At 47.5% G+C, this 23,513-nt stretch overlaps 1 protein-coding gene across 4 annotated transcripts in view; it reads left to right on the top strand.

Moving 5' to 3' along the window:
* GPT2 (glutamic--pyruvic transaminase 2) overlaps nt 1–10,626 on the top strand; it is a 38,278-nt gene extending 27,652 nt beyond the window's left edge. For 3 of the 4 annotated variants that reach the window (XM_084756012.1, XM_084756013.1, XM_084756011.1), the window contains 5 exons: nt 669–805; nt 2,079–2,253; nt 4,108–4,263; nt 5,637–5,749; nt 8,632–10,626. In XM_084756012.1, coding sequence (XP_084612138.1) covers nt 669–805; nt 2,079–2,253; nt 4,108–4,263; nt 5,637–5,749; nt 8,632–8,722 — 672 coding nt within the window. In that variant the 3' untranslated portion in view covers nt 8,723–10,626. The remainder of the gene's footprint in view (nt 1–668; nt 806–2,078; nt 2,254–4,107; nt 4,264–5,636; nt 5,750–8,631) is intronic. The other variant, XR_014774218.1, reaches the window with a different exon arrangement.
* The last annotated feature ends 12,887 nt before the right edge of the window (nt 10,627–23,513 follow it).

Here is a 23,513-nt window from a genome sequence, read left to right as displayed (position 1 = left end):
TGGTACTCTGATAGTGTAGCAACCACCCAACTGGTCCAGGAGGAGGGCAGAGTTCTGCTGGTGGAGGTCTGGCTTTCCCACTGGTCCACACAGCCGGCTTCCCTCATTTTGGAACAGGCAGGGTGGTACTTCAGGCTGTGAGTGTATATGGGGGAGAACAAAGCGCGCCTGGGTTCTGCTCTGGCAGAAAGGACACCCACCAGAGTTCACCCCTAAAGCAGAGAGCGAGGGCAGAAGCTGCTGACACTGCTGCTGCTACAATGCTGTAGGAGAAAGATGTGTTTGGGAGGATGGGAGCCCCTGGTGTCACCTGGTGTGTTAGGCTGGCTAGAGGGCGGGGGTCGGGTGGGGGGATGGTAAGCGTAGAAGTCTGAGAAGTGCCTGTTTTAAGCTGAGCATCCAGTCTGAGGCATTTCCCCTTGCTTGTTCTAGAAGATTCCTTCAGGCACATTCCGGCTATCTGTGTAAATAGCATTGGAAGCAGGGCTGCCTGGTTTGTTCAAGGCTGGACTTTGGGACCTACGCTACGGGCTAACTTTGTGACTACAGGCTAACTCTGTGCCTACGCACCCCTCTTGGGGGTAGACCCCTGACTACTCTCAGACACAGCCTTTATTTGTTCAGGCCTTCTCGAAGGCCTCATCCCACCTGTCATGTTCCCCCTGCAGGTATACCAGGACAACGTATACTCTCCGGACTGTAGGTTCCACTCCTTTAAGAAAGTGCTTTACCAGATGGGGCGTGAGTACTCCAGCAACGTGGAGCTCGCCTCCTTCCACTCCACTTCCAAGGGCTACATGGGCGAGTATGTCAGCCTCTACTCCTCTTCTGCCTCTGGCGGGTCTGCTTCCTCCTTTCTGCCTGCTCCTCCGCTTGGCCTTTACCCTTTGCTGTAAAAAGCCGGAAGAGCCAGGCTGCATCTTCCTGGAAAGCCTAGAGTTATAAGAACTGTCCTTGTGCGGAGGAGGCTCAAGTGTGGCCCATGCTACAAAGAAACCAGACAGTGGATGAGTAATGGGATTCCTGGAGCGGCTCTGAGTCTGGAACCTTCTGCTCTAACCTTGACTGACCTCTGAGGGTCCACGAGGACAGGAATTGGGTGGACGAGTACCAAGGCTGCCTTAGCACTAGGGGGTTGAAAGACCAAAGGGTTAGTTTGGGGCTCACATTTGTATTTTCTGAGCACTTACCCTGAGTTCGCAGCACTGAGGACCCTGCCATCACATAGCCACTATGTTATCAGGGAATGAAGAGCCAGGCAAAGGGGACAGGTGTGTGGCAGGTGGAGAACTGAGGTCAGAGAAGAGGCTGAAACGCCAGAAGGTGGCACTGGAGTTGGAGGAAGGGATACATTTGGGAGAAGAACGCTCCAAGCAGAAGGAATGGCATTATGAAGACTGAAGAAATACTTTGACTAGGTCAAGGGCTGTCTCCTAAGGTGGTTCTTGCCTTAATTTGATGTAGATTAGTGTATGAGTTAGGTGTCAGGGTAAGCAGCTATAACAAAATGGCCCTAAAATATATCACTCAGTGCGTAAAGTGACAACCTTACAAGGGTGAGGAGCTCAGTTCGATCCTGACACGGTTGTGAAAGGCTGGGTGTGGTGGCACGGATCTGCAGTCCCAGTGCTGGTCAGCTCTCAAAAATCAAGTTAGCCAGCACTCAGTAGGCAGAGACAGGCAGATCTCTGGAAGTCTGAGGTCATCCGGATCTACATAGAGACTTCCAAGCTGGCTATAGTGAGCTATGCAGTGAGACATGTCTCAAAAAGGGGGAATGGATGAAAACATATCTGGTCTTGGCATAATGGTTCAAAGAGGTACCAGGAAGGCAAGGCTGTCTCTAGGGGGTTGGGGGGGGGGTGCTGTCTCCACCTCTGAGGAAATGGGGGGCACTGGGGGGGCAGCATTTGCTTTTCCTTGTAGGAAAGTGACTTTGTAGTATCAACTGTTTACCTGCCACTGGTAAGAACTCAGCCGCAGCTGCCAGCTGTGGCGTTACAGAGTGTGGCGTCCACACTGCATTTGTGAGGTCTTCCTGTAACTGGAGGGTGTGTCCCCTCTCCTCAACTCTCCAGGTGTGGCTACAGAGGGGGCTACATGGAGGTGATCAATCTGCACCCCGAGATCAAAGGCCAGCTGGTGAAGCTGCTGTCCGTTCGCCTATGCCCGCCAGTGTCTGGGCAGGCCGCCATGGACATCCTTGTGAATCCCCCGGTTCCAGGAGAGGAATCCTTTGAGCAGTTCAGCAGGGTAAGCCTGCTCCACCTGTCTGCTGTTGTATGTGTGTGTGTGTGGGGGGGGGGTGTTTCACGGTGAATTGGCGGCCACCACCCCAGGTGGCCATCGGGTGGTGTGTCTATGTGTGACCGTCCTCTTCCACGATGTCTCTCGGTGCCTGAACCGAACGCTTGAGTCAAGTCTCGGGATGCAGCAGAGAATGGGGAAGTGGGAGGACTTCCTGTGTGAGTGAGTGGACTGCCTCTCCTCACCTGTGAGCAGCATGGGTGGCCGGATCCCAGAAGGCCAGCCCCGCGGCTGAGAGGCTGTTGTTACTAACCTGAAAGAAAGAAGGGGGAATAGCCAGGCGCCGCAGCGGCAGCAGCGTCGGTTTAAAAGACAACAAAAGCATTTTAGATCGAAGAATCTAAAAGACAGTTCCCAGACGGTATTGGTTCATCTTTCTCTTTTTGTTGGAGTGGGGGGAGGAGGCGTGTGACAGGAAATATGCCTGGTTTTTGAGCACAGGGTTTCATCATAGCTCAAACTGTTTTTTTTTTTTTAAGATGTATTTATTTATTATGTATACAATGCTCTGCCTGCATATACACTCACAGGCCAGAAGAGGGCATCAGATCACACCATAGATGGTTGTGAGCCACCATGTGGGTGCTGGGAATTGAACTCAGGACCTCTGGAAGAGCAGTCAGTGCTCTTAACCGCTGAGCCATCTCTCCAGCCCCTCAAACTGTTTTTGAACTCAAGATCCTTGTCCTTCAGCTTCCTAAAGACTAGCATTACAGGCCGTGCCTGCCACACTCTCTCCTCTGACCTTCCTTCCCATCCACCCCCCCTTCTTTTTTTGTAGTAAAATAGAAACAGCTTTTGCTCTTTTTGACTATACAATTCTATCCTGCTGTAGTGCACACCTTTAATCCCAGCACTCAGGAGGCAGAGGCAGGAGGATCTCTGTGAGTTTGAAGCCAGCCTGGTCTACAGAGTGAGTCCCACAGCAGCCAGAGCTACACAGAGAGATCCTGTATAAACAAACAGACAGACAGACAAGACAGTTCTGTTTCATTAAGGAAAGACTTTCAAATTGTTGTGCAACCATCTCCCATCCATCTCGAGAACTTTCCCATCATCCCCGGTTGAAACTAGGAAACACATAGCTGTCCCTCCTCCCATTTCCCCAGTTCCCAGCAGCCAGCACTCTTACTCAGTCTCCATGGGTTCCGCTAAGATGTACACGCATAGGTGGAATTATTCAATGTTCGTTCTTCTGTGACTGGCTTATTCCACTTGGCGCAGTGTCCTCCTCCGGGTTATCCCTGTGGGGGCCTGCCCGGAACAGCAGAGGTCTGAGGGACTGAAGACTGGGTCCTGCATCATTGCCTAGATGCACCAGCTCTTGTTTATCTGCCCGTCTTCAGGCCCCACCTTGTTATCCGTCTTGTACAACAGTACTTGCAGGAATTCTGGTCGATTCTCTTCCAGCTTTGGATGCTTGCCCAGCTCTGAGACAGTTACTGACTCTACCTGGGCCTGTGTACATCATGACCACTGCACTGACAGAGAATGCAAAGGGATAGCCCATACACAACACAATGGGGCTGGTCTCCAGGGGGGGACCCCCGGGGGACTCTCATAGAAGTGTTTTTATTTCACCCAGGGCCAGGGCCATGCAGAGTGATGGATTAAAAAAAAAAAAGCCTGCAGAAAGACCTGTCCATGTGTCCATGTTTACTCCTTTTCCCTGATCCATTTAAACTGTTTGTCACATGCAGTTCATCTTCTGTCAATCTGTTTTACAACCTGTGTGTTGAAGAACAGCCTTTCATAGTCTTGTCTAGGATCCCTGATACCTGCGCTTTCTGTCGCCATCAGGAAAAAGAATTCGTCCTTGGGAATCTGGCCAAAAAAGCGAAGCTGACAGAAGACCTGTTTAACCAAGTCCCAGGGATTCAGTGCAACCCCTTGCAAGGGGCCATGTATGCCTTTCCTCGAATTCTCATCCCTGCCAAGGCTGTGGAGGCAGCTCAGGTCAGAGCTGAGGAGGGGCTGGCTGTCTTCCTGGATTCACTTGAGCTATCTGGGCCGTGATTGGCTTTTTTTGCTTTGGCAAGCTGGTGCTGACCTTATAGGTTCTGATCTCTGTTGACCTCCTGGACACATGCAGTTTACCATGTGACAACTTCTTAAGAGTCCTGGCTGTAGCAGAGTATGGTGGGATAGAGCAAGCAAGAGGCCAGCCCCAAGAGAGACCTCCACGGTGCTGCTCACAGGGCAGTGACACAGCTCAGCCATTAAGATACTTGCTACTTGCAGAAGATCTGGGTCTGGCTTCCAGGACCTACATGGTGGCTCACAGCCATCCATAACTCCTGTTCTAGGGAAGCCTATGCCTCTTCTGATTTCCGAGGACACCAGGCACTGCACATAGTACACAGGCGTACCCGTACACAGCCATAAAATAAATAAATCTTTTAAAAAATATTAAAATAACAAGACACGCCGACTTTGCAGGGCAGGACCCAAGTGGGATGTGATGCTGGTGCCGGAGAAGCGATGAGGCACGAGTCACTTGAGGTTGAGGCAGAAGCTCAAGGCTGCTTGCTCACATCTGGACGGAGGTCAGGAAGCAGAGGAAGGAGACGCCAGTGTGGGTTGTTTTATATCCCAGCCCATGAGCAAGTTCGCCCCATTCGGGGCAAGTCCCGAGTTATCTCCTGTGCAGATGCCTTCAAGCCATGTGCCTGAAAGTGTGCCTCCCTAAGGCCCCAGGCTTTTCCTAACCCAATCAGCTTGGCTTTCTTAGCTATTAGCGGTGCCACTGGTAGCTCCAGCTCCAGGGCTTTGTCCCCTAAAAGCCCCTACTGGGTGTAGATCCCAGGGCCTTCTTTTCAGAACATTCCTGTGACTTAGAGGCAGCTGTAGCCAGTGCCTGTTGAGCAGTGATGGGAGCCCGTAAATGAAGACCAGGAGTGTCACAGGAGTGTCACAGGAGTGTCACAGCCCCCTGCCTGTCTGACAGTAGGTTCAGATGTCTGGGTCCCTGAACCAGCTTCCTGGCTGTGACCAGGAGGAATCCTGCCTTAATTTGCAGGCAAGAAAGACAGAAGGAAGGACTCTGCCACAGAAAAGAGGGCCTGATACTCTGCATTCTGGTTCTATCTAGCTTTGATCGTCCCCTCTCCCCACTCTCATTGGGGTCTTACTTTATGGCCCAGGTGGGACCCCACTATTATGTCTCAGGCTGGCCCTGAGTTCAAGTCACTTCTCTTGCTTAAGCGTCTCAAGTGCTAGGATTACGAGTGTGAACCCAGACGAGCCCCGGCTTTGCTTTTGGCTGGTTGATGTGTGCTGGCCCGATGTAAAGCCAGCCATGAATCGCAAGTTCTGTCTTCCTTCCGCAGTCCCATAAAATGGCTCCGGACATGTTCTACTGCATGAAGCTCCTAGAGGAAACTGGCATATGCGTCGTGCCTGGCAGTGGCTTTGGGCAGCGAGAAGGCACCTACCACTTCAGGTAGGGACACTTTCTATGGGGGGCGAGCGGGTGCTGCTGCTCCCTGGCCTGGCCTGGGAGGCTTGGGTTCCAGCTTTAAGGACTGAGCCTCCGTCCTTGTGGATCCCACCATGGCCGGCTTTGGTGCTCTGTCAGAAAGTGAGGAAAACTGGGGGCACTTCGCAGCTGTCCCTCTAAGTATTCCTGGACCGGCCTGCCTCTCAGTTGCCGTCTGTCCCTTTTAGACTCCATGTGTCTGGATGCACGGGACAAAGCCGGTGCCTTAGCTAGATCTCTGTTGCTATCATAAACACCACAATGAAAAGCAATTTGAGGAGGAAAGTATTTGGCTCATCAGGGAAGCCAAGGCAGGAACCTGGAGGCAGGACCCGAAATAGACCCCAGAGAGACACTGCTTCCGGGCTTGCTGTCCATGGCTTGCTCAGCCTTTCTCTCTCTCTCTCTCTTTCTTTCTTTTTTAATATTTTATTTAATTTATGTGTGCTGGTGTGAGGGTGTTAGATCTTGGAGTCACAGACAGTTGTGAGCTGCCATGTGGCTGCTGGGAGTTGAACCCGGGTCCTTTGGAAGAGCAGGCAGTGCTCTTAACCACTGAGCCATCTCTCCAGCCCTCAGCCTGCTTTCTTATATAATCTAGGACATCTGCCCAGTGATGGCACTACCCAGAGTGGCCCCGGGCCCTTTGACATCAATCATTAATCAAGAAAAAGCCCTGACAGGCTTGCCTCTAGATCAGTCGAACGGATGGAGATATTTTCTCAAGTGACATTTTCCCCCCACCCCACCCCCACCCCCTAGATAGCTCTAGCTTGTGTCAAGTTGACAGAAAAACCAACCAGGGTAGCCTGGCACAGAACGGGTGTTCTGTAGCTCCTACATTATGGGCCCTGATACTACCCTGGGCCCCAAAACCTATTAAGATGCTTCACTGCCTTAAATAAGGTCCCCCTCCCTGGAGGCTGTTCACAGCCGTGCCTCGCCCAGCCCTGTACAGATGTGCGCACACCGTCCCCAGAGTTGCTCTGCAGGTGCCCTCGCCATTCAGAACACGATCATTTCTTCACAGCTCCTGCGGCTCCCATGTCTCTTGTCGCAGATGCTAAAAAAAGAAATGTCATGGGTTGCTGGCACCTAGAGCCAAGTCTTCGCTCAGTCAAAGATATGGGTGGTTTCCTAACAGGGATTAACTGCCTACCTGGCCCTTTTCTCCTGGGCCAGGTTCTCTGCTGCGGTACATTCGTGATCCATCCAAAATGGAGACCTGGGATTGCGGCAGAGCTCAGCGGTAGGTCGTATGTTAAGTGTGAGGTCCTGGGCTCCATGCCCACCACACCAGTAAGAGTTGTTGAGTTAGGAAGCCTGCCGTCAGGGCTGGAGGGGGAGGTTCGTTTTGTGGTAACTAGAAATGTCTTTGAAGTAAAAGCTATGCTTGGCTTACTGTCAGAAACTGGATACTGGGACACACACATATGTGCCTGCGTGTGCGCGCGCACCCCCCTCCCCCACCCCTGCCCCCGACAGAGAGAAATGTTCGGTTTCTAAAAGAAAGAATAAGAGTCATGCTCTAGGATCACAATGTAGTTTGATCGTTTGCCTAGCAAGCATTGGAGCCCTAGCACCACAAAACGGGTGGGGGGTAGGGGTGGGGGTTATGGCCTACAAACGGGTGTGGGGTGCCAAGGGTCATGTTCTACAGAGTTCCGTAGTACTAGTCAAAATGTGCTGCCGGAGCCAGCGCGTGCCTGTAATGCAGGCACTTTAAGACGTGAGGCAGCTACAAGAAGACCATGGAGGCTGGCAGATCTGGACCCAGGGGAGTCTGTTCTAACTACTGTACCAACCAAGGTCAATGCATGCAGTAAACCTAGAACCCCTATCCAGATCTAACCAATGGACAGCACATTCTCCACAATTGTGTGGAGAGCAGGGACTGACTCAGACATAAAGTCTGGTGCCCCGTATTTGACCACTTCCCCTTGGTGGGGAGACCTGGTGGCACTCAGAGGAAGAGTAAGCAGGCTACCAGGATGAGACCTGATAGGCTGTGACCATATAGTGGGGGATGAGGTCCCCTTCTGTCACAGACCTAGGGGAGGGGAATAGGATGAAAGAGGGAGGGAGGGGGAACAGGAAGATACAAGTAAGGGGATAACAATTGAGATGTAATCTGAATAAATCACTTAAATAAAATAAATAATTAAATTAAAAAAGAAGTTGAGGCAGAAGGATCACTGTGACCTCAAGGCCAGCCTGAGCAGCAGTGTGAGTTCCAGAACAGCCAGTGCCATATGAAACCCTGTTTTAAAAAAGAAGAAAAAAGGGGGGATGGAATGGGGGGGCGGGGAAGCAGAGGTAGGCAGATTTCTGGGAGTTCAAAGCCAGTCTGGTCTACATAGCAAGTTCTAGGACAGCTGGGGTTACATAAAGAGACCCTGTCTTAAATTTACAAGCAAACACCAAAACCAAACAAACAAATAAACAAACAAAAAAAACCCCAAATTTACAAGGAAACAAAAACAATAAAACTGTGGTTCTGCAGTGATGGAAAATACATTTTGGTGACTCTAAATCCAGTTTATTGCTTTAGTAGAGAGATTTTACTGTAGTAAAAAATGCCTGTGTATAAACCACTATGGTGGCGTGTGTCTGCATCCGCAGCTTCCCGGAGGCTGAGGCTCAAGGGCGGTGCTTCATGACTCGCCTGGGTAACATTGAGAATGGGACGAGCAACCGGGGAGACGGTAATTTCACAAGTGTTAGGTGCTCTCCAAGGCCATGAGCTGTCAAAGCAGTTGAGGTGGGGCCATCTCTCCACACGGGAGTGTTGTTGGGTTCATCCAGTGAGCAGCCAGCAAGGCTGACGCCAGTCTCTTTCCTGACAGAATGACGATCCTTCCTCCGGTGGAGAAACTGAAGACAGTGCTCCACAAGGTGAAAGATTTTCACCTCAAGTTCCTGGAGAAGTACACATGAGGATGCCTCAGGCGCCAGACCCTCCTTGGGTCTCGGTCCCGGTACCACCCAGGCCTTCCTCATGGACTCTGCCTCGGACCTCACACATCATCATCATCGTCATCGTCATCTTCCCAGGAGACTTCTTTCTCTGTGCCTTGATGTTGAGAGTTCTCTTCTGAGCAAACAGTGATTTCGCAATGTCCTCGCAGGCCCTGTTTGTTTTTTTTTTGTTTTGTTTTGTTTTTGTTTTTTAATGCAACCAGAGCAGAGTCAACTTTTTAGGCAGATGTGGCTGGAATTCTCCAAATCACCTGTCACTGTTGTGTTCGGGAAGTTCCTTTGGGTTCTGAGCAGCCTTGGGTACATAGATATTTCAGCTCTGGAGAAACGAGCAGGTGTTAGGGGAACATATGACAAGGACTGGAACTCCAGAAAGCAACAGTGAGATCTGTGAAATAAAAACCTCGGGCCGTGTGAACACATAAGTGTTTTGAACAGTAAACCTGCAAGTCCAGCGAGGACTCACAGAAAGCTGGAGTCCTCCTGGTCTTGAGACAGACAGCTCATGGCAGACAGGAATATTGAAGCCGGTTGTAGGACAGGGGTCACATCAGATAACCAGGTTAGGTTGTACTGAACAGTGTTGGCAGGGGGCGTGGCCTAGGTCCGAGGTGTAAAACAGGCTGCAGGTTGAACTGGGTCTTCTGGGCAGCATAGCAGTGTGATGACTCAGCATGTTCAGCTTCGCCCAAGATTTTGCTGAGACCTCAATATGAAAGGTCTTCCTAGACTTCCGGGTCCTTGGGCCGGGTCCCTGAACCGTCCTGAGCCTGTGCGTGGATCCACCCCGCTGATTACCTAGAAACAGTTTTCTCCAGCCGGTTTTGGCTGAGCCTTTTGTACCCACAGCCCTCTGCTGGTGGCAGCGGAGATAAGCAGAGACCGAGAAATGCCCTAATTTAAGGAGGTGATCTCTTTAAAGATCTGACAGTTAAGCTCCTGCAGGTTTTTCTTTCTTTCTTTCTTTTTAATTGTTTCAAACTAAATTTGGTTCATTTTGTAACGTTAATTGATCCGCTGTGCCTGGTATACGCCGACTGTCGTTGAAGGGGCGCATGCGTGCAATCAGAATCAGAGTGTTTTCTCGTCCTATGAGTTTCCTCCCTCCCTCCTGATCTGTGGGCCGTGACCTACATCATCAGCCGCCCTCCGTGGTAGAGTAGCAGTTACCAGGGTAGTCCTTGAATTAGCACACCTGGGTGGGGCCATCCGCACACCAAGGAAGCAGGTGCTACTAGGAGCGCACCAGGCCAGGTTTTCCTCCTCAACACCCTTTTACTGTCTACTTTATTCAATGAGAAGTGAGGGGAGCCATGGCCGGCTCAGAAGCCTGGGTACCCAGTGAGTCAGGGAAGTATGAGGAGCCAGAGCGAGAAATGTGGATGTCGCTGGTTGCCAGCCTCCTGAGCTGATTCCACGCTGCAGGGAGATGCGATTTTAAAAGGGAACTTCAAGCTGTTAGCACTCACAAGCATTACATTATTGTGAAGGGAGTAGCCACATTCGTAACAGGATGGAACGTTCTGGACCTTTTCCTTTAAACGGTGAAAAGGTAGCGTGTATGCTTGCTAGGCATATAACCCAGATGTACTCCAGAGTTCCGAGATTCCTCGATGAAAGATTAACAAGAAGCTAGTATATTTTTTATATTTTTGTAACAATTGCTTTTTTCATGAGGGGTGAGGGTGGGTGGGAAGGCTAGTATTTATAGTCCTAACAAGCCTAATAATTTTTATAAGCGTCTTCAGATTATAAATAATCCTCCAAATTTCGCAATGTTTACATGTTTTTCTTTTTTCTTTTTAAAGATGACAATTGTGCTTGGTTTGCTTTTTAAATAAAAGTTTAGCTGTTCTAAGAGATTAACTTCCAGTAGGAACGCTGGCTATGATAGTTTGGATTTTCTACGGATTTGATTCCTATGCCTTTTCCATTCCGGCATCGCACAAGAAAGTTTTCAGAGGCTGCACCTGTGAGGTTTCTACCCCCACCCCCACCCGCAGCAGCAGCCGCCCTGTCGGTGGTGCTGTAGAAGCCTGGACCAGGCTGGACCTGGACAGTCACATCTCAGAGACAGTGTTTCCGTTTGGATGTAGCAGCAGGCATGGGTCGGCCTGTTCTTAGCTGTTTTTCATCCTCAGTTCTTTAGGCCTCTTCAACAGAGACCCTTGGTCATAGCTGTGCTGGGAAGATCTGAACAATAAAACATGTGCCCAGAATGCTGACTGATCAGCTTTGTCAATGGACTGAGCCTGGTGGCATGCACTTTAATCCCGGCACTGGGACGCAGAGCCGGGCTGGTCTCTATGGATCTGAGTCCTGTCTGATCTGCATAGGAAGACCCTGTCTCCAAACAAAATTAAAAACAGTAGCAACAAAAACCATGAATGGTTGAGTGGATATCACTGATTCTATCTCTCTATCCATTTATCCATCCACCTACCTATCCGTCCATCCATGTGTGGGGTGTGTGTGTGTGTGTGTCTGTGTATGTGGTGTATGTGTGGGGGTGTGTGTATGTGTGTGTGTATGAGGTGGGTATGTGTGGTATGTGTGTGTGGTGTGGCGTGTGTGTGTGTGTGTGTGTGTGTGTGTGTGGTGTGTGTGTGTGTGTGGGTGTGTGTTCCTGAAAAGTAAATCTGCCCAGTCATCACAAACTCCAGCCAACAGCTTCTGCTTCTTAGAGTTTGACCCTTAAAAACAGGGAGTTGCTGAGTTGGAGAAGCTTCCTGGGTATCTGTGTTTTCGTTTTGACAGTGTCTTGCTGTCTGGCTGCCTAGCATAGTAGCCTGTGTTGTGTACTCTGCCTTCACTTTCTAAGTGCAGGGACTACAGGCCTGTGCCACCATTCCCTGCTGTAAGATGTTAAAACAAACGTGGACTTTGGCTTTCGGCTGGCAATGAAATAAGAGGAGAGAGGGTCTTCCTGCGGCTGGGGGTGGGGGGGTGGGGGTGGGAATAGGCGCCAGAGAAGCCGTGGGGACAGGGCGGGTTGTATTGGTTTTTATCCAGGTTTCCCATTACACATCCACCGCTGAAATATGGCTTCCAAATAGAACACTCTTCAAAGCTAAGCCTTCTCTATCTTTATTAAAATTTAGAGAGTGCACAAAGAAAAATAATTAGGACTTTTACTAGGAGTCGTTGGGAACCCACTCAGCATAGTTTAAGCAAAGACGTTGACCACCCTGTGTAATTGTAGGGAAATTGGCCTCTTTTTCAATGTTTACCCTAGTAAATGCAGAGGCTGCCTTGCCCCATTGCATGTATAAAAATTTTGTGGTCCCACATGTCCTTTCCTGAGCCAGTTTTCTATGGCTTGTGATAATGGGTGTTTTCGGGACCTGGGTACAGAGGAGGTGGAAACAGGTCTTAGGGTCACCAGCCTCACTGAATAACATCGAATTGGAAAGCCGCTCCCCATGGAAAAGGGGTTGGGATGGTGCTATGCCAACAAACCTCATTTGCCACAGGCTACTTTAGTATAGGAATAAAGGAGTGTATGTTCAAGAGGGGTGTGTGTGTGTGTGTGTGTGTGTGTGTGTGTGTGTGTGTGTGTGTACAGCAGCCCACAAAGGCTTGCTCAGCCTGCTTTCTTATTGAACCCAGGACCACCAGCCCAGGGATGGCACCACTTATTATGGGCTGGGCCCTCCCCCTCCCCCTCCCCCTCTCCCTCCCCCTCCCCCTCCCCATATCTAATTTGGCTCTTACTATTTATTTATTTATTTTGTTTTTTCGAGACAGGGTTTCTCTGTGTAGCCTTGGCTGTTCTGGACTCGCTCTGTAGACCAGGCTGGCCTCACAGCGATCCACCTTCCTTTGCCTCCCGAGTGCTGGGTATGGTTTGGTTCTTAACTGTCCCCCAAATGTCATGCGTTCAAGCCTTGGTCACCAGCCTGTGGCACTACTAAGAGAGGGTTGAACTTTCAAGAGGTGGGGTCTAGTGGAGGCGCTCCCCAGTTCCTCTTCCCCTCGGTGACATGTGACGGCTGCATCAGCAGAGGCCCTGACTCAGACAACAAGCCTTGAAATGGGATCCGATTCAGGCTCTTGAGACTATTTACCAGACTATCTCATGAATAGCCTCGTGCTCTATCTTCACTGGATCTTGCTCCCCTCTCAAACCTCTTGAAGCAGGCCTCTGCCGTCCTCATCTCTCTCGGAGTTACTCTCCAGGCTCCAGTAGGCAGGAGTGCTTGCTGAACTCAAAGGCTTTTTGAGCTCAGACGTTTCAAACTCCTCCACGTTCCTCCGGCAAACCCGCTCCAAAGAGCTAAGAACCACACAGCTGAGCTCACGGCAGCAGCAGCCCCACTTTTCTACAGGCTTTTGCACTATTTTCCCATCTGCCTCGATAAAGCATCTGAAAAGGCGTCTTAAGGGGCCCAAGAGTTTATCTGGGCTCACAGTTCGAGGTACACTCAGCCCATGGTAGCAGGGAGTCTCGGCAGCAAGATCTCGAGGCTACTGCGCACGGAGGATGAATGCTTGCGTTGAGCACGCTTTCCCCTTTTTATTCATCATGGGACCCCCCCCCCCTCCCGGGCCGTGGAATGGTACTTTCCATACTTAGGCTGGCTTCCCCTGCCCCCACCCGAGTTAACCTAATAGAGATAAACACTCACAGATATAACCACATACCTGTTTCCATAGTGATTCTAAATCCTACCAACTGTCAATCAGGGTCAACCACAGCACTGAAGAACCTGGGGAGGAGGAAGGGGGGGAAATGGGGGGGCAGGTAATGAGCTTTCACTCAGGATTCTTCTGCCTCTCCCTCCTTTGATGCCGGGATTCCACCACAACCAGCTCCAGACCCGTGGCTGTCCAAAGAGTCAGGTAATGTGCATTGATTACTTGGTCTTCAGATCGGTTCCACACTGTTGTTAACGTTTGTTTGCTTGGTGGGTAGTTTTTCGAGACAGGGTTTCTCTGTGTAGCCTTGGCTGTCCTAGACTCACTTTGTAGACCAGGCGGGCTTTGAATTCACAGTGATCCTCCTGCCTCTGCCTCCCGAGTGCTGGGATTACAGGTGTGCGCCGCCACTACCCGACCACACTATTGTTACGTACGGTTTGTTTTTAGTCACTGGCCTTACAAGATGTCTTAGGATAAGTATGTAGGAATTAATGCTAACAAAATATTAATCAACGGCCAGGCATAGTTGAAGGAGAGATAAACCTGTGTATTAGGATTCCAAGTGTGGGATTGGAACGGTCTTGTGAGAGAACAGGTAAGGTTAATCCTCTAGAAGACCAACCACCTCGTGCGGGAGCTTGATTGTTGCCAGCTGAAAAGATCTCGTGAACAGACTCTGTTCACATGATCCCAGAACTGGAGGCGGGCCTTCACCACGCCCAGCTCTTGCTGCCATTTCTGTGCTATTTGTGGGACTGGTTGTGTGTGGTGTGGTGTGGTTCCTGGACTTGGCCTGGCTTGCATGGTAACCTGTGGCTCCTGTGGCCCCGTTACCCGTTACATGTTTGAGATGCCAAATATGTCAGCATGAGAGCCTTGCTGATTTATTTTTTAAGATTTATTTATTTATTATTATTATTATACAGTGTTCTGCCTCCAGGTACACCTGCACACTAGAAGAAGACATCAGATCACATTATAGATGGTTGTGAGCCACCATGTGGTTACTAGGAATTGAACTCAGGACCTTTGGAAGAGCAGGCGGAGCTCCTAACCTCTGAGCCATCTCTCCAGCCCGAGCCTTGCTGATTAAAAAAATAAAATAAAATAAAATAAAAAGAATTGCTAGTGTCCAGCACTGCAGGATTACTCTATTTTAAACATATATGAGAGCAAGGTGTGAGGACACAAGAGACTGGGCCAAGGATGAAGTGACATAATCAGTCGGATCCAGGTGTTTAGAGATCAGCCTGGGCATCACAGCAAAAACCAAAAAGACAGCAGGGCATGGTGGCGCACGCCTTTAATCCCAGCACTCGGGAGGCAGAGGCAGGTGGATCGCTGTGAGTTCGAGGCCAGCCTGGTCTACAAAGCGAGTCCAGGACAGCCAAGGCTACACAGAGAAACCCTGTCTCGAAAAAGAAAAAAAAAAAAAGAGTAACTCGCAGCTGGACGGCAGTGGCACAAGCCTTTAATCCCAGCCCTTGGGAGGCCGAGGCAGGTAGATCTCTCTGAGTTCGAGGCCAGCCTGGTCTACAAAGCCAGTCAAGGACAGCCAGGGCTACAGGGCTACACAGAGAAACCTTGTCTTGGGGGGGGGGGGAGTAACTCTACAGCTAATAGGATAGACACGCCCACTCAGCAAGCTGGAGCAGCACTGGTGTTCTGGCCTCTTTAAATCTGGGGCCAGCTGCCGGAGGGTGCTGCCTGCTCTGGAGGAAGGGCTTCTTCCCTCCACCCTTTCCAGAATCATCCACACAGACATGCCTGCCACAGAACACGTTTCTTACTTGTCAAAATCCCATCATGTGGACAATCCGGGTTCACCATCACCATGGGGAAGTTCACTGTTTTAGTTAGATGGAACAGGCAGATAGGTACTCCCTGTCTGTTCTGGAGAGGAAGTGCTCGGCTGTCAACTTCAAACTTGAAAAGAAATTTGTCCTTGCTACTGTCACCAAACCAGTTGGTGATACCAATGGTAGTGGCCGTGGTTAAGTCTTGCGAAATATCCTACCTAAAGATGTGCCAAGATAAGTAACTGCTGAGCTGTGGCAAAAACCCCAGTAGTCAGTGTGAGGAGACCCCCACCCTGGCGTTATTGAACTTGGTGGTCACAACCTGTGCCCCAAGTCAGGTCTGTCCATGTGTCCTTAATAAGCCAAACTCACAGTGGAAAGCAGAAAAAGACTTATTCGGTGTAGCCACACTGAGTAAGGAAGGGAGGAAGAGATTTAGCAAACCCCTCAAGTCCATCTTCAAGGTCCTCAAGTAGAACCAAAGTTTAAATAGAGGACCAAGGATATGCGCATCTAAGCAGTTCCAGGCAAAGGTGTGGTCCCACCCACCACTGACCTTTGTTGTCTGGGCTTCAGTCTTATCCTGACAGGGGAACAGATAAAGGTTGTAGAAAATGTGTGAAATTGCTTTCCTGGGAACAAGCTCCACCTGGAACAAGTTCCTTCCCCCAGCATGAAATTCCTGTTTCTTTGGGGACCCATTGTCAGATAGATTGAGACAATCTAGATAAGAGTATCTCTGGAGCTGGGCTCAGAGTGTTAAGAGCACTGGCTGCTCTTCCCAAGGTCCTGAGTTCAATTCCCAGCAACCACATGGTGGCTCACAACCATCTGTAATGATCTGATGCCCTCTTCTGGCCGATGGGTGTACATGCAGGCAGAATATTTCTACCAGACCATCACAGAGCCAAGAGAGTAGTTTCTCTGGAGCAGCTGAGACGTGGCTTGCCACAGCTGCATGGACCTCATTCCTCTAATCAAGTTCCCTTTCGTAAGACGCACCAGAATTTTATCACCACCTTCACAAATCCCCAGATACATTGACTTGTACTAATCAAGAAACCAGAGACTCAAGATTTTACCTGAATCCAGTCTGTTCTTCAGTTCTGGGACGACCTGTGATCCATTTGGCTCTAATAAAGGTTCTTTTTTTTTTTTGTTTTTTCCGAGACAGGGTTTACTCTGTGTAGCCTTGACTGTCCTGGACTCACTTTGTAGACCAGGCTGGCCTCGAACTCACAGTGATCCACCTGCCTCTGCCTCCTGAGTGCTGGGATTAAAAGCATGATCTGGTTGTTATTTTATTTTAGTTTTAGTTTTAGTTTTTCAAGACAGGATTTATCAGTAGACCAGGCTGGCCTCGAACTTACAGAGACCCGCCTGCCTCTGTCTCCCAAGCACTGGGATTAAAGGTCTGTGCCACCACTCCCCAGCTGTAATAAAGGTTCTTACCTTTGCAAATTCATCTACATTTCTCACTGAGAATCTAAGTAACCGATACTTTATTGTGTAGTAGATTTCCTCTGGTGTACTTTTGGTTGTCTGTTGTTTTGTTTTCAACAAAATTCTTCCCTGTTGAGACGTGAGCTGCTTAGCCTACAGGACAGAGAGAGTGAAGAGCTAAGGAGCAGCTTAGGCACAAGGCCCATCCTCCTGAGCTGGAGCAATCTACGGACTTAACTAAAGTACAAACAAATAGAAAAACCTAACTGAAGAGAGTAGGGGAAAGTGCCGCCCAAGTATACACTTCAAAAGGAATTGCTGAAATGAGGCGTGAGAAGCTAGGCCCAGGGCCAGGAGTCCTAGCACATGGAAGGCTGAGGCAGGACTGCCCCGAATTCTTCAAGGACAGCCTAGGGTACAATAGCAAAACTTTGTCTCAAAACAAATATTCCTCAAAAGTGTCTAACCCTTCCCCCAAACAAGGGACGTTACAACTATCAGAGCCACCAGGTGCCCATGCAGATAACTACACAGTGTTCTGAAAAGATGAAAAAGGGTGGTAGGTAAAATACTTCTCCAGATACATAAGTAGCCAAAGAAACACATGAAAGGATGCATGAACTTTTATTGGTAATCAGGCAAATACAAGTTAAAACTGCTTTATAGCCACAGGGATGGCTGTAACCGAAATGTTACCTTGTAGTGGATATAAACATGTTTTTGTTTTGAACCCAAGTATAGGATGGGGAACGGACTTGTGAGAGATCAGGTGATGTTTATCCACTAGAAGATGAGCCACCTCATACAGGGGCTTGGTTTTTGCCAGATGAAACACATCTTAGTACAGATTCTGAGAATGCGCGCGCGCGCACACGCACGCACGCACACACACACGCACAAAATAGGAGGCAGGGCTTTTTGGGTCTTGGTATTGTTTGGCTGTTCATTACTCCACTTTGAGATGCTCCGGAGAAAGCTCCGGGGCTCCAGGTTCTGGCTGCTGTTCTAGGTTCCAGTAGCAACTTTGGTTGAATTGCTCACCTGCTGAAATCCTGCCGACTACACCAGGGGAATTGCTCCCAGGAACTGAATGCAGAAAGGTCTACTTCTCCTGTTCCTGTTCCCATTAAAACCTCTTTTCTCTCCTATGTAGGGTAGGTGGGTTGGGAGGGAGGTATAAGCATTACAAACCTCAAATAAAGTAGGTTTGGAAAAGGTCAAAGCCTACAGGTAGCGCCCAACGTGCTTTGGGCATAATGGGTAACCCAACTTCTAATGCTGTGGAGGAAGATACGGGTTTTGAAGATGTAGAGATGATGTTTCAGGGCGTCAGCAAAATCGCAGCTGCAGTTGTAAAGTTCTCTCCTGATTTATACCCAGAGAGAATTTTTTGTTTTTTCTTTGTCTTTTTTCTGTATTACATTTTTAAAAAGATTGGAAGAAAGACTGATAATATTAAAAAAAAAAAAAAACCGGAAAGGGTAGTAAATTCTACCATTCTGGAAAGGATTGCAGAGCTGGCTGTAAAACTAGAGAATTTGTGGGTAGAGACTGAAGCATTTGGAAAGCAAAAAGCGCCATTGGTAAAGAGGAAACAGCTGGTGACTGAGAGCCAGTGTTTCCCACAGTTGCTGCCCCAACCTGCTCCACGTGCCAGGTGTCCAGAGCACCAGCGCGGGGAAGGGGGTAGGAGAAAAACAGGAAGCCAGAGAGGCTGTAAAGGTTCTAGAGGAACAGGAAAGCAGACAGGCCAAAGGCCTTTGGGGACAAGTGCTCAGATAGAGGAATCCTCCAGGGCTACACAGACACCATCAGCTTTTCCAGTCTTTGTGCAACATATTTCTGCTGATGATGGTGCTGAGGCTTATGATGAGATGGTGTGGCATCCAGGAAATAAGCTAGTTTTAAAGGATTTTTAAAAAGCCAATTAATTGTATGGTATAGAATGCATTCATTTTCTGTTAAGCAAATGTTAAGTAACTGGGCTATGCAGCATAGACTTATTCCCCAAATTTGGAAGGGATTGGTGTCAGCTGTGTTCGAAGCTGCTCAACAGTCACAGTCAATGGTTATCAGGGTGGAGAAATGAAGCCATAAGAGTAGAACAACCAGCTGGGCAGGGTGGCGCACGCCTTTAATCTCAGTACTCGGGAGGCAGAGGCAGGCGGATCACTGTGAGTTCGAGGACAGCCTGGTCTACAAAGTGAGTCTAGGACAGCCAAGGCTATACAGAGAGACTCTGTCTCCAAAAACCAAAAACCAAAAAAAAAAAAAAAAAAAAAAAGGATAGAACAACAAAATATAAGAAGGGGGATAAATGTTGTTAAAGATCAATTGTTTGGTGAAGGGCGTTATGCTGACTTAAGATAACAAACCCCGATCTGAAGATGTAGTAATTGGACAATGTCGTGTTGCAGCCTTAAGAGCTTGGGACATGGTTGAGGAGCCTGGGAAAACAACCACTTCATTTCCTAAGGTATTTCAAGGCCCTGGAGAAGCCTTCCCAGAATTCTTACAGAGATTGGGTTCAGCTCTAAATAGAGACATACCAGATCCTGAGACCAGACAGGCATTGAAACTGATCATGGTGTATGAGAATGCAAATACTGAATAATGTAAGAGAGCAATCAGATCATTAAGAGCACGAGGAGGAGCCCATTAGATGAGTGGGTAAGAGAGGCAGTTAACATTAGCTCTCAGGAGCTTCAAAATATCATAGGACAAGCTATAGTTAAAGGTCTCAGATATAAAGACACCCAGTGCTTTAATTGCGGTAAATTGGGCCATTTACAAAGAAACTGTAAGGTTAAAAGTTCCAGACCTCCAAATAACAGGTGCACTCACTTTGGAGTAAATGGTACTCACAGAAGAGTACAAGGAACTTCTGGCCGTGATGGTGATGATGTGCCAAGACTTCCAGGGCATTGTAGCTGCTGTGGAAAGGGAAAACATTGGTCTAGGGATTGTCAATCCAAGAGAGACATATGAGGTAACTCCTTGCCATTGGTCAATGAAAGGAGGGACCTGTTAGCTCGAGGCCCCACAGCAAACAGTACAAGCCGTCTTTCTTTGGTCAGGCAGTAGGTAACAAACTTGCAGGAAAACGAAGACTAGGTATTGAAGACTTAATGCATCCTACTGAAAGCAGTGCAGCTTTGGACCTGGCCTCAGATAAACCTCTTACACTATCCCCACAGGTTGGATGTTACAAAATAACCACTGGTGTTTACGGTCCTTTACCTTCAGGGACAGTCGGAATAATCTTAGGAAGAAGGGGATTAACTTCTCAAGGCTTTATAGTGCATCCCAGTATTATAGATGGGGATTGTAAGGAAGAAATTAAAATCATGGCATATGTAAAGAAGGAGATGCAAATTAATGTAGGGGATAGAATTGCTCAGCTGTTACTGTTGCCTTACATCAAGGGCAAAGCCACTCCAGTAGAAAGAACAGGTGTATTTTGGAGTACTGGAAGACATGTGTTCTGGCAAACAGTGGTTAGTGATCAGAGACCTAAATTATTGGTACAAATGAATGGTATTTCAGATGTCACGATCCTTTCTCAAAAGTATTGGAATCCAGATATGCATCTGGCCACTTCGTAAGGTTAATACATAATTTATAGGAATTGGTAAATTATCTCAAAATAGGACAAAGTGTACGATGGATTGAGTGTGTGGGACCAGAAGGGCAAACAGGGAAGCTGAGACCCTATGAGGCTGACATACCCGTAAATTTATGGGGAAGGGTCTTTTACAACAATGGGGTACTCAAATTAATATTCCTGCAATCACAGAGACAGACAATGATGAAATTTGGGGTGAGATGGTAGATGCTCCTGGGGAAGGTATTGATATGTGTAATCAAGAACATCACAAGCTGTGCCCATGGCCCAAACACAGACCTTCACAGGTATTGAGATTCCAAATTTATAAAAAGAGATGGGGACATGGTTATGTTTATGTATCTACAGGGCGTGAAAAAATATGGTTACCAAAAAACTTATAAAGGTTAGATCTGACCAGGGAACACCTCCTACTACCTGAAACATGAATGTGTTCGTTTAGCAAGGGAATCTTCAGGGCTGCCTGGTCCTATGACACACAATTCCGTCATACAGCATGGATATTACAGCTCAAACAGACATGTAAAGTTGATGTCTTATACATGCTTAAAAATAGGCCAGACATTTATTTTTAGATAATTTGTACAGCTTGCATATTCCACATATATATATAGAAATGTACCTATACTAATATTTTTTAAAGTTTGCTGATTTTCAGAGCAAAAAACCAAATAATGATGAAGATAAAGCAAGTAGCCCAAGTGATTCGACCTCAAAGACTGCCTTAGCTACTGTTTCCTCAAGAATTTGCATGTGTATCAACTGTAAAAGGGCTAGCTCAAAAGATTGATCCCAAAAAGACTGGACAAAAAAAAAAACAAAACAGATAACAGCTAGCTTTTTCAGCCCCTGGTCAATATCTTATTTTTCTAAGGGTACCCAAAAGATGTTTTTACCCCCAGACAGCAAAAACTAAATCTGAGAACACGATGTCCCAATTCCCAATAGGTAGGGTGGGTGTCTTTGGTGGGTTACCAATGTTTGTTATTGTCTAGGGAGGTTGGTTATAAGTTAGTAAAGGTTACATTTAGGGATTTCTTTCTTTCTCCCCTCTATCCTTCTTTCTCTCTTATCTTTCTATCCTATCTAGTGTTAGGGGGAAGGAGGGAAAAGGCAATGGTAAAAGGGGAGGATACAGAAGTATAGGATGAAAGGTAGATTATTAAATCTATTGGCCTCAAGTATTTTACATTGGTATTGTAGATCAATAGAAATTTAAGATTATTTTGTTCACCTTTTGCTTTATGTATTGTACATATTTATATTGGTAGATTTTGCTCAACATTTGCTTAGTGTATTGTACATATACAACTCATTTAAAAATGTGAGGTAAAGTTCTAGTCTTATGAGAGCTATTACAAATTGTTCAGGATGATTGTAGATACAAGTTACTAGTTTGCCACCTATAAATTTTATTTGTACTCTTGTTAGATACTAGTTTAGTTAATTAGAGAAGAAGCTTAATTTAGTTTCCTGTATGTTTTCGAGGTTAAGCAGACAGTGCATAGCTAGAAACAAGCAATGCTTGTCTATTTAGATATACTGAGATAGGTAAGTTAATCGATTGATAGATAGGTCGAATAGGTAGATATGATTATGCACTATAGTAAATAGGTAGATGGTCTTCAAACACCTCAGAAATCTACAGAATATGGCATTTAATAATAAAGGGCTTTTCTGACAGAGACACATCTACTCCTGGCAGCATCTCCAATCTACTTCAATAAAGATGATGGGCATCAAAAAAACAAGAGTGGCAGACTATCCACTGGACCGAGGAACTGTTCTTATCTCTACTGCTGATAGCAGACTGACTGTCCGAACTGTGATCAAGCATGGCACTGAGAAATTGCCTGTCCAGCTTTGCAGACTAGCTGGGCCAGTCCTTCAAAATTCCTGCTTCACAGAAGTCTGTCAGATATTTCAGGCTGGCAGGTTGAAGACTGGATGTCCCAATGATAGAGAAAAACCTGTGACTGTCCGGGCAGTCAATCTCTCTGTCCAGTCTATACTTTGGGAAGTTGCTTGCCTGCACTTCCTTCATATTAGATATTTCCTTCTTAAGTCACTGATGGGGTTGAAGACTAGATAGGCATAGTATTACTATAAGCATTAGTTTAAGAGCTAAAAACATGTTTAGAGGTTGGTAAATGGAAATCATAATACAGTGATTTAGGAAAACTTTGGACACTATCATAAGACTCAGTAGGATAGGACAGATAGTGGAATAATTTCTCCAAGACTGTCAAATATGCTGGGCGTGGTGGCGCACGCCTTTAATCCCAGCACTCGGGAGGCAGAGGCAGGTGGATTGCTGTGAGTTCGAGGCCAGCCTGGTCTACAAAGTGAGTTCAGGACAGCCAAGGCTACACAGGGAAACCCTGTCTTGAAAAACCAAAAAAAAAAAAAAAAAAGAAAAAAAAAAAGAAAAAAACTTTTACTGGAAAATTACAATTATTTTTATTGTATAGTTTATTATTTTTAATAGAAAGGGGGATATGTGGTAGATATAAACATATTTTGATCCCAAGTGTGGGATGGGGAACAGACTTGTGAGGGAACAGGTGATGTTTATCCACTAGAAGATGAACCACCTCGTGCGGGGGCTTGGTTTTTGCCAGCTGAAACACCTTAGTACAGACTCTGAGAGGAGCTAATACATATATGAGCCCCAAGTCGGACGCGGGGATTTTTGGGTCTTGATATTGTTTGGTTGTTCCTCACTCCACTTCGAGATGCTCCTAGAGAGACCACTTTAGCGGCAACTTTAGTTGAATTGCTGGTCTGCTGAAATCCTGCTGACTACACCAGGGGAACTGCTCCCAGGAACTGAGACCAAAAAGGTCTACTTCTCCTGTTCCCATTAACCTCTTTCCTCTCCTATCTAGGGTAGGTGTAAGCATTAAAGAACCCCAAATAAAGTAGATTTGGAAAAGGTCGAAACCTACATTATGTGCTGCCAAGGATGTAGGTCATATGGAAACCGTCTCTGCACTGCTGGATGGAGGGTAAGAAGGTACCGCCATTTTGTTTGTCAGTTGCTTAGATGGTTAGTTACCATGACCCAATTCCACTCCTGGGTATGTATTTAAATGAATTTACTCCACACACAATTTGCCTGTGTTCACAGCTAGTTAGAATAGTATATTTCCAATGTCCACTAGGAAGCGAATAAGACTTGTGGCATACACATATACTGAATACTTGGTTTAAAAAGGCAATTCTAAGGCAGGCGGTGGGG

This window comes from Acomys minous (genome assembly GCF_964271855.1).
Source record: "Acomys minous genome assembly, chromosome: 14".
NCBI lineage: Eukaryota > Metazoa > Chordata > Mammalia > Rodentia > Muridae > Acomys > Acomys minous.
Note: the sequence above shows the minus strand (reverse complement) of the source record. Positions and strands in the feature narration are given on the sequence as shown.